The sequence below is a fragment of the Pseudoliparis swirei genome, chromosome 23 (genome assembly GCF_029220125.1).
Source record: "Pseudoliparis swirei isolate HS2019 ecotype Mariana Trench chromosome 23, NWPU_hadal_v1, whole genome shotgun sequence".
Taxonomy (NCBI): domain Eukaryota; kingdom Metazoa; phylum Chordata; class Actinopteri; order Perciformes; family Liparidae; genus Pseudoliparis; species Pseudoliparis swirei.
The window spans coordinates 14,257,773-14,269,069 of NC_079410.1; the positions used below are offsets into that span (position 1 = coordinate 14,257,773).

General features: G+C 42.0%; 2 protein-coding genes across 2 annotated transcripts; both read left to right on the forward strand.

The window, feature by feature from the left end:
• Positions 1-883: 883 nt before the first annotated feature.
• On the forward strand, positions 884-7,352 carry slc35b1 (solute carrier family 35 member B1). The gene is made up of 9 exons (XM_056407275.1): positions 884-1,412; positions 2,653-2,756; positions 2,860-2,990; positions 3,088-3,118; positions 3,620-3,780; positions 4,286-4,412; positions 5,885-5,991; positions 6,088-6,241; positions 6,658-7,352. Exons 1-9 carry the CDS (start codon positions 1,288-1,290, stop codon positions 6,708-6,710), a joined length of 993 nt encoding a protein of 330 aa, XP_056263250.1. The 5' UTR covers positions 884-1,287; the 3' UTR covers positions 6,711-7,352.
• A 1,575-nt stretch (positions 7,353-8,927) lies between these two features.
• On the forward strand, positions 8,928-10,626 carry ndufa4a (NDUFA4 mitochondrial complex associated a). The gene is made up of 4 exons (XM_056407322.1): positions 8,928-9,036; positions 9,766-9,854; positions 9,931-9,988; positions 10,326-10,626. The coding sequence occupies exons 1-4, from the start codon at positions 8,995-8,997 to the stop codon at positions 10,380-10,382; spliced, it is 246 nt and encodes an 81-aa protein (XP_056263297.1). The 5' UTR covers positions 8,928-8,994; the 3' UTR covers positions 10,383-10,626.
• Positions 10,627-11,297: the final 671 nt, after the last annotated feature.

Genomic DNA, 11,297 nt, shown 5'->3' on the forward strand with positions numbered 1-11,297 from the left:
GATGAGCCCGACATTTGCAATGAGGAGGCCATGACGACAGGGACAGGTAGAGAGGATAACAGAGGAAACTATATTAATTAAAGTTATATATTCTAAGAAAGAGCAGTATATGACAGTACTTGGTGAACCAATATGCATTGTTTGCTCAGAAGTGGGTGTAGTAAAGGAGTAAATCACCACTATATAATACTCATGCAGAAAAATGATGACCATGCCAATGACGGCCCCCATGAGGTCTCACTCCAACAAATCTGGCCTACTGCCTAATCTGAGTCTGACACCCCTGCGTACCCTTCTGCCTTTTTTAATGTTGTGCATATTTTTTGTTAACTTCTCATCTGAAGTGGATTATTATTGTTGTATTTAACCGTTACATTATTTGTTGGACCATGGTATTAATAAAAGAACTACAGGATAGTAAGAGCTGAACTGTTGCTTCATTTATCCAATTTCCACTACCATGAAAAAAGTGGGCTGGTCTTGAGCCTGAAATTCCCGGGCTGAAAAGTGGCCCCACTCCGGCCCTGGGGGGGGGGGGGGATTCACAAGCTACCCACCAGATGGAATATATAAAGTAACAAACGGGTTAATTGTAATAAATGCAACACAATAATGCATCAATACATATAATCCAGTAGTATAATATATGTATCTAAAACGGGCCATTTGGCATAATAAGTGTTAACTTTTCGGTACTTTAATTGCATTTCTTTGGTTTATTCTTATCAATTATTCTCGTTTACATTAGATCGATGCGGCTACACTTGTCACACTATTATGCGTTTGTGCTCCAGATTAAATTAATTAAATGTAACGATCTAATTGTTCAGGCATAACTGTGAACACCACTAAGGTCCGTTCATAAAACCCATTTTCCTGACGCGACCGCTTTCCCCCCTTTTCCACTAATTACACAGTCTGTCGTTTCTCAATAACAACACGAGCTGTCCTCTGCTGACAGCCCGCTGGCATTGCGCTGTTTCTGATCCAGCTTGAGGAGACATTCCGACACTTTAGACCGAAACAAAACGAATGACATGACATCTGACTGCAGCTGCAGACAGTTCAAGATACCGCTGGCGAGCTTTGGCAAATTGACAGTCGATGTGCAGGAGAGGGTTCGGAGGGGAAACCGTTGACGTCGCCCGCAGCAGACACGACACCTGAGTTGAAAACGCGTGTGCTATTTCCGGGGTCACATCGGCGAGAGTGGAGCGGGACGTCGCGGTGAGGGGCGCCGGGAGCGGAGCGGTGTCGGTTAACATCCCCGGACTGTTGGCGGACAGCATGGCTTCAGGGAAGACGGCGGGGAAGCTCGCCTCGATGTGGGACAACATGCGGATACGGTTCATCGTTTGCTTCCTCGGAGTCTTCGTGTGTTACTTTTACTACGGGATATTACAGGAGATTATGTAAGTAGCTGACGCGTAGTTAAACCTGCGTGGTTCGTGTAACGGCTGCGTTGTGTCCGGTGTTACGGTTTAAGAGGCGACCCTGTTAACTGGCGACTTATCAGCCGAATACGTCCGTTGTTGTGGTGGTTACGACGGCCGTTGGAAAAATAGGATAGAGAACACGTATAGCTGTCCTCGTGAATGCCGCTTTGGTTTAATGTTGTAATACAGTGTCGCGTCAAACCATATGCATAATAATATATACTATACCAATTAAACAACGCGGCATTCACGGGGGTATAGCTACGTGTTTTCTTCCTATTTTCAACACCTGTCTAACTACGACAACAACGGACGCGTTCGGTTCAAAGTCGCCAGTTAACACGGTCGCTTCTTAAACCGTAACACCGGGTACCGAACTCCATTATAATAACTTCCGGTTAAATGTTAGCTTGCTTATCCACAGCTCACGAATCAATACGAGCTGTTCTTGTGAAGTGATGCCGCTGCAGGCCATGCACAACCAAGTCAGCATATGTTAGTGCCTTCTTTGTGCTTTTTGGGCAATATTGAAAGATTTCCATTACTAACGCGGAAGGCAAGTCTGACGTTACACCGTCAAAGTTTAGCGTGAAATTCTGTTCATATTAGAAAAAGTACACAATTGAGCAGGCTGTCTCTTTTTATCTAAAGGTATTTTTTCATTATTCCTCATAGTTTCTTTTCTTTGTATGTTTAAGAGCAAATATTAATTTCACACTTTGACTAAAACTCTGAACAAAAAACAAACTACAAAGTGGTTATTTGTGGTTCTCTAGAAAAAAGTCAATGGAGTCCAGTTTCTATTGCATGTCACGTGTTAAAGCACGGCACAGGTGGTGTGTTGTCAACAAAGGGGACAGGGATCATATCTGGTTACAAAATGATAACTCAGTGGTGCAGGAGCCCTTTTACAAACTTAAAGGATTGCCCTCCATTACACAGTTATTAAATAATATTGAATTGTTTTCCCATTGAAACCAACAAGCAAGAAGCACTTCTGCTAAACATTGTTGGTCCCGAACAGAATGTCACCACCACGAGGCCACCGTGTCAGTGGTAATTTAATGCATTCAGGTTTCTACTTTCTGAAGGGCGTTGTCATAACTTGGAGACTCATGAAAGATCAACACTTTCGTCTCCACTCTTCAGTCTCCAGTTCCGATTGTGTGTGATCTGTTGCACTAACGACAGTGTTATCTTTTTTTAAATCTTCCAGCACTCGTGGTGATTATGGCCAGGGAGACCAAAAGGAGAAGTTCAGATTCGCCAGGACATTGGTCTTCATCCAGTGCGTCGTCAGTGCTGTGTTTGCTAAGATCTGTGAGTATGTGCTGCACAGAAAAGACACACTATTAAAAATGGTTCATATGAAAACCAACAAACTCCCATATTTCTGATGCCAAATCTTCCTCTTTATCATCAGTGATTGTTTGCTTTGAGGGCTCCAAACCAGATCACACCAAGAGCTGGATCTATGGGCTGTGCTCCCTCTCTTATCTTGGAGCCATGGTGTCCAGTAATTCTGCCCTTCAGTATATCAACTACCCCACACAGGTCAGTCTGCCCTTTTTAGATTGGCCAACGTATTTGCTAACATGATTCTTTATTACTGCTAGGTATCGTATCCTAAAGCTGTGCTTTTTTGTGATAGGTGTTGGGTAAATCATGCAAGCCCATCCCAGGTAAGTCAATTATATTATCATAATACAAACAATTATTTGTAGCGAGTAACATGTAATGACAATGCCCGAATATCTCAAACTTGATTTTCAATAACTCAGAAGCTGCCATTCTTCTAATGTTTTGTGCTGTCATATTTCTGTGTGTTTGTGGTACTTGACAAACATGAGAGATTCTGAAAACTTTCACAACTGATCAAGCAAATCTTTTTCACACGTGTGGACTAGAACGGACATATGGCATCTTACATTATGTTCTGTTTGTCCATGAAGGTTGTATCTAACTGCTCACAGATTGGTTATCTCTCGTGACCCATAAATACACACACACTGACTCTCACACACTCGCTCTCCCTCTAACTTTTTCACAATGCATAATTTCCACTCTCTGGGCTAAAGGCCTGACGTTTTTGAATCCAGCGTAGGATTACCGCAAACTCGAGAGATATCACCCTGGTGCTCGTGGCTAAAGAAAACGTCCAACATGCTGTTGTTGTGTTGCAGTGATGATCCTTGGTGTGACCATACTGAGGAAGAAGTACCCGCTGGCTAAGTATCTGTGTGTGCTGCTTATTGTGAGCGGTGTAGCGCTGTTCCTCTACAAACCCAACAAGAGCTCAGCTGTCGCAGATGACCAGGTTTTTGGGTTTGGAGAGATTCTGTTGGTGAGTAAAAAAAAAACAAAGACAAAATAGAAGCTTTCTGTTCCATCCATTTCACCCGTCGTGCATTTATGACCTTCGCATTGAAAATGCTGAAGGTAATGTTTTGATCGCCGTGTATTTGTATGCGTGTATGCGCGTTATTTGCATAAATCAAAAAGTATTAAACCGAATCGCATGAAATTTGGTGGGATGATTGGTTATTATCCGGGGACCATTTGATTAGATTTTGGGATCGATCGGGTCAAAGGTCAAGGTCAAGGTCATGAAAAAGGTCAGTCTTCTTTTTACCATAGCGCGGTCAATTTCTATCCAATTGGCATGCAACTAATGCCAAAATGTTCATAATTCAATGCCCAGTCTTGTGATATGCGAAGGTATGCGCTCTACCGAGTGCCCATTCTAGTTGCAACATGTTGCCAATGGATCTGTGTCTCTGTGCTGCAGCCACATGGTGACATTTCTATGACCCTCGCCTCACGGCGGTGTGTGTTTCTCTGTGTCGCAGCTGGTCTCTCTGACATTGGACGGGTTGACTGGGGTGGCCCAGGACCACATGAGGTCTCGCTTTCAGACGAGTGCCAACTACATGATGCTGAACATCAACTTGTGGTCCACTCTGGTGCTCGGGGTCGGTGAGTCCACCGTGCTCTCTTCCCAACTCTTCTCAAACCGAATATGTGAAGTGAAGTGCCAGGACTCGAGTTTCGAGTTTTCGAGTGCCTGCAGCCAGACGGGAGGAACTAATGAGCAAAAACACCTTGATATGGTTCAAAGCTGCCACAATATGAGAGAATGAAACGGCAACACTGGTGCACTGAACATCTTGAGGCGAAGTGATTCCAAATGGCCAGAACGATGAAAACACAGGTTTCTAGTATTTGTTGCGACATGAATGACTTCTGGTAACACTATCATGGTAATTTATACACTTTCACTACACAAAATATCAAACCAGAAACAATTTGCTCGTTGTCTTTGTATAAAGCTGGTGTGGTGTTTGTATCAAAGGCACATGGCTGTGTGTCCTTGAGCTAAAACGTGCCATGTATTGTGTTAACATGTTATACAGGATACTTGAGTTCTGTTTTGCACATATACTGTCAAATGTCTGACAGGACTCAAAAAAAGGTCTAAATGATCTGAACTGAAGGCTCAAATTAATTAGTATGTCTTAAATGCAGGTCTTTCATTACCACGCTGGTCTCCATGAGCAGCTTGTCCACTCAGCAGTTTAATAAACTGCAGCTATATGTCCTATCACTTCAACACGATTTAGTATCAACCACAGCTCAATTATGTCAATGCATATTAGTTCTGTTGATTTGTAGTCCCAATACATTCAGGATGGATAGCTGCTGCGATAAAGTAGCTAATGGCAATCAAAATAAGTCAAAAACTGCTGCGTTGGAGGCTCTTTAAGGAAAACGTGAATTCTATTCTCCCAGAAGCCAAAACTCATTAATTCAGGCATGGCGAAGTGTTCAGTGTTATCTTTAAAGATAAGGAATCCGGCGCCTCAAAGCCTGCAGTTCTGTGAGGAGGTTTCCGTAATAAACTGAGGAGTAAGGCACATGAAACAAATGCTACATAATGAGAGGCTTTCTGCAGTGAGCCACTAATGGGCTGTAAGATAAAGATCTAAAGGTCAAAGCCTGTAGGAGAAGTGAGAGACTATTATTATTCATACTAAACTAATTGGCAATGTCTGCTATCTCTTAGTAAGTGTCCATCTCTCCGGCACGTTTATATTACTGGCCATATCGCATTTAAGGAAAACTATATACCGTATATTTTTGTAAAGTTTTAAATTGAGTTCCAGGCCTTCAGAGGACTTCAGGTTTACTTTGTTTGTGTAACTCATGACACTCCGCTAGCTTTGGCGTATTAACAGCTTTCTTATACCTGTACCATCACAAATCCATGCCCCCCACCAAGGCTTCATCTGAACGCTGCTGCAGCGCGGCACCACTTGGTGGTGCCGTCTGCCCACACATGAACGCAACGGTCTGACTTTCTCACCCCATGTGGCATTATGTTCAATTACTGAGTTGTTTTTGAAATCATTTTCATTTCCTCCTGACACTTTCTTCCTCTTCTCTCTCAGCCGTCGTGTCGACGGGGGAGATATGGGAGTTCCTCAGTTTTACCGAACGCCACCCGAGCGTCATCTATAACATCCTTCTGTTTGGAGTGACCAGTGCTTTAGGCCAGGTGGGTGGATCCTTTACTTTGATCGAAACTTTAGAATACATGCTCCAAATTACATTCTTTAATGTGTGTGTGGTTTTTTTTACACTTCCTTTCCAGACCTTCATCTTCATGACGGTGGTGTATTTTGGGCCTCTGACCTGCTCCATCGTCACCACCACCAGGAAGTTCTTCACCATCCTTGGCTCTGTTCTTCTGTTCGGCAACGTCATGAGTGCGATGCAGTGGTCGGGCACCGTCCTCGTGTTCCTCGGTGAGACTGAATTCCGCTCGATCGCCCTCTGGACTCGCGGTCCATCTCTCCTGTGCGTCTCACTAATGCAGTGTTTGGCTGGAACAACCATGATAGCCGATAACGCTGCAGAGGCTTGAATAAACATGGCTGGTTACTGTATGTGTTTTGTTATAACAAACAATTAGGTCCAATTGGGGAATACTTAGGCTTCCCACGCAAAGCATTTGGTTGAGTGGTAAATTATGCATTGGGAGTATAGCTGAAGGGGAGTCAGACTTAGATGGAGAAGAAGCCAGAGTGTTTAAATAGCTTCATGTTTTTATTGGTCAGACTGGTCCTTTTATTGGTTGAATAGAAGAGCGTAAACTGATTTCTGTTTAGCTGCCGAGGCTGTTATTTGCTTCTTAATCACCTCTTTGCTTTTCTCTCTTCAGGTCTCGGATTTGATGCTAAATTTGGCAAAGTCCCCAAGAAGACGACGCACTAAGACATCCGGAGCGCACAAGAGAAAGACAAAACGATTGCAAACACACTCGAGCCAGTATCTTATTTTCATAAGATGTCCTTTACAGGCGCACTGTATGTGCCTACAAATTGTTTAAGTATGGTCAGATATTTAACTTAACTGTATTTAAAAGAGAGTCCAGCTTCTGTTATATACTGTAGATGAATCAAAGAGACATGTTTTACTTGGGATCAAGTCCTGAATGAACTATAACAAACCATTTACATTTTCTGTTTTTACCACACCGTTGAGGAGGATTTGGACTGGCTGAAAGAAAAAAGGGGGAGAAATGCTGTATTTAAACAAATCTTTTAAGTTTCTGAAACCAGCTCACCTCCCTTGGATGGATATTGAAACCAAACGGGGCCTAAAACATATTTTTCCAGCATTCAAATCATGAACTTGCCACCAAGTAAGGCTTTGTTTACATTGTTGCTTGAATATTTGTATTCAACACATGGAGTTAATTTCTTGGCAAACAATCAGCCAAGTATCATTTCATTTATATAATATAAATGGTTGTATGTAGCCTGTTGTGTTATGGCCAATCTTACTATTGAATTGTTTTTACGCTTTATTTTCTACAAGGTGAAAATAACTTGCCATTAAAGGGAAATTGTGATATTTTATGGTAACTTTTATTACACATACTTCACTTTATTATCACATCAGTTGAGATACTCCTCTCTGATTGGGTGTCGCTTGTTGGAAAATGGCTGTAAAATAGCCCAAAACACTCTTAACCACCAGCAATTTGCCACCCTTGGCCAACAAATACAAAATACTTGTTTTCCACATTACACTTAAATTATGGTTTTCTGCTTCTTTATACTTTTACTCCACTGCATATCGGAGGTAAATATTGTTAATTTTACAACACTAGTGGATTCAGATTAATACAAAAATACATTCTGATATATTATTATTGATAAAGCTATCTAGCTGTATGTATTCAAAATAACTCCACCGTTACCAGCTGAAAACATTAAAATGATAAACATAATGCATCAATATTATATAATATTCTGAAATGAGTTGTTTAAATGTTGAGTACTTTTACTATTGGTACTATATCTTTTAAGGAAGACTTATTTTATTCCATGACCATATTTCTTTTAGACTGATCACTACTTTAAAGAAAAAAAAACAGCTTAAACGATGTTTTGATCTCCTTTAAAAAATAAAAAAAACGCTCTGTATTTACTGCTTATGATAATCCTATATGTAAAATTATATTAGGGACTAGGGATGCACCAAAGCACACTGGATTTAGGTTTGCCCAAAAAGCACAATTGCAGGGATCAGATATTGCAGTATCAGAATTTATGTTATCAGCAGAATAAAAGAAAAGCGAACTCTTACATATGAGGCACCTCAAAATAGAACAATGCATTATAATTTTCTGAAATAGGTGGAATCATGATTTTTTTTTCATGGAGGGTTTCTATAGTTATGATTTAGCAGAAAATTCTAACTTGAGGATTAAAACTAATCTTTCTTGAAACGTTTCCTTCTCTGATGGAGATAAGCAGCGCCCCCTGCTGTCGCCCTGTGACACAGGCAGCCTGATGCAAGACAGGAGCGAAGTCTCCTGCTATCCCCATCACGTCACTCACTGACTAACCAAATTGACTTGAATGCTGGTATTTAAATTCCGTACTTTTTGTAGAGGTCATATGACATATTTTGTTACATGAAATGTGTTCTTCTGCATTGAACCCATCCTTAGGAGCAGTGGGCTGCTGTGAAGCCAATTAAACTAATGCACAAGATAGAGTTAATACATAAAATGAATAAGCATTGCCACAAGTACGTCATGTGAAACAGGATTTAACACACGTTATACATCATATACATTCAGGCCGAAACCTCTGCTCATTAGAGAGAAGAACAAAGGCTCAATACAGATGTAGGTTATGCATTTGATTTTCTTAGGGGATTGAAACTTGATTGCAGCGTCAACATGATCAATTTACCATAGAATTGCCGGAATAAAATGCAGTATGAAAATACAATCTGAAGCAACAAAGTAACATATTGATGAAAATCTACGAGCTATCTATTGATTTACGACATATATGGTCCATTCACGATGTACAAGCTACATGTAATAATCAATAATCGTTGGATTTGTCCACCGTTTGTCAGGCATTCTGTTGAGCCACCTTTTTTCCGGCCGACCCTTTGGATTAATTCAGGAACTATTTTGGCAAGACTCGCTGTAAACCGTTTATTTCTGCGCGTCCTCTGCTAACTCACGCGAAACATGCTCGCCGTATTGCGCAAACAGCTTAAGAGCCACCCGGCTGTAAGTATATCCCATGTATTAAGAGTAAAGTCCGAAGTTTTATTTGAGTTCATTCGTCCGTGAATGTTTGTCGCTAATTTAGCTGAGCGAAGTTAAACTCGTTAGCTTTAGCTTAGCTTTAGCTCGTCCTGTGACTTTGACCGCGCTGACTTTGACAAGTTGTGTTTACATATTAAAGGATGTCTTGTCTTCTGTAACAGCCATGGACCTAGACCCATGTGCCTCGTGTAGTGAGTGACACGGCTCTTTGCAGGAGATATATTGGAGTCAAATCAGGTCACGGACTCACCCAAAAGCCTATTATCTCAGACAGATGCTAACCTAGCGTAGAAAGTAAGCGACAACGCTTCTAGGTGTTTACTATAACTCCACCTTTAGGCCACTCATACTGTTTATGTGCAGCTTGGTATTTGACTGGAATTTACATAGTGAGGACTTTAAATATAGTTGTAAACTTAACACGTGACACTATTAAGCTTTAAAACGATCGTAGCTCAATATCTGACAGCTGTTATCTGCCAGTGCAAAAAAACAATAAATGGAGGCAGAGTGACAATAGTCAAGTTAATATTGTATAGGGCAAATGTAAAGTCGTGTTGCCTTGACTAGTGGTAGTGGGACATGTTTATAGTGTCGATACAAGCGGTCAGCAGGTTCGGTGTGTTGAGCTGTGACATTCAGCCTTCACGTTGATGAAGGGTTCTTATCTTCCTCATCTGTCACCTTCAGCTGGTCCCCCTTTTGTTCTTTATCGCCGGAGGTGGAGTCATGTCCATGATGTACCTGGCTCGTCTGGCCTTGAGAAACCCAGATGTGTGGTGAGGACTTGAGTTAACTTCGTGCGTGTGTGTGTGTATTAATCCTTCATAATGTGAACCTGATTCTCCTCTGCAGCTGGGATCGCAACAACCCCGAGCCCTGGAACAAGTTGACCCCAACGTCTCAGTACAAGGTGTGCCTCCGTCTCCTCTGAGGGAATCTTAATCATCTTTGAAGCAGTCGTGACCGTCGGTTGTTACATTCAGGGATCACAGTATGGATCTTTGCCAGACTTGTGGCTGAGCCGAGGATTATTCGAAGAAGTTATTAACTGCGCACACTTAATCAAAAGTAATCGTGGGAGTTTTCTAGAGGAAACAAGAATGTGTATGTGTTAACAGACTGTTTTCAAATGGCATTACGCTGTGCTGCACATCCTAAAACAAACTCACTCACCTGAACTCACTTTTTGTTGCCATGGCGTTTTTTATATTACGTGCTTGTTCTTGAGCTAAGATTTCTATTTTCAGTTCTACGCCGTTAACACCGACTACAGCAAGCTGAAGAAGGAAGGCCCTGATTTCTAAAGATCCCATCTGCTGGACCAAAAGCACAAAGAGGAGCTGCTCCGCACAGCTTCGTTTGGACTCCCTCAGGGAGCCCGAGGGATGCAGAGGCTAAACCCGCACAGTGACTGATATTTAAGTTTCCTCATTGCATCAGATTGGCATTTGTAAAACCAACATGTCTCTTATTTCTCGTTTTCAATGATTGTCAATAAACTGAAGGAGTCTTTTCTCCTCCATACAGAGAAAAGAACCATTTCATTCATCCCGACTCCATTTTTTTGGCACTTTGCTTTCCATGTCTTGACGCTTTAATCATGTTTCTGTTGGGTATTGTCACTTTAAGATGTATTCTAAATACATATTTGCATTGCCGCCCACAACACCCTCTGCTCTCTGTTTACAATGTCATGCTTTGCTGGTACTATTTGGGCTGTGCGTTCACCTCAGTTCACCTTGTCCTGCCGTTACCGACTGCGGGTGAGTTACGTGCCACACTGTGCTTGGCTGCCATCCAGATCCTTATTGGTATGGCATGGGCAGACCTTAACCTTTAGTGACATTTGAGGTGTGGACTTTCTGGTGGTAGCTCTAGCAGTCCAGAGGATCGGGGTGATACAACCTCATGAGTATTTAATCCGATGTTTGAGGCCTGTCCAGAGCTTCCGGTGAAGAAGACTCCGAGCTTTCAGCAGATGCTGTGCAAAGGGAAGAGAGACAACGCGGCTCGCTCCCTTAAAAGGTTGACTTCTTATTCTTTAAAGCAATAATGTGTTCTTGTGCGACACTGAACAGTTGCAAGACACGTGGAGGTGTTCCTTCTTTTATAGAATGCCATCGCTCTCAGCCAAATGAGATTGTAAATGTCAACAGGTCGCGCTGCCCTATATGCAGCACGGGGGGGAAATGCGACAAAGATGAGCAGCCGACGCAGTG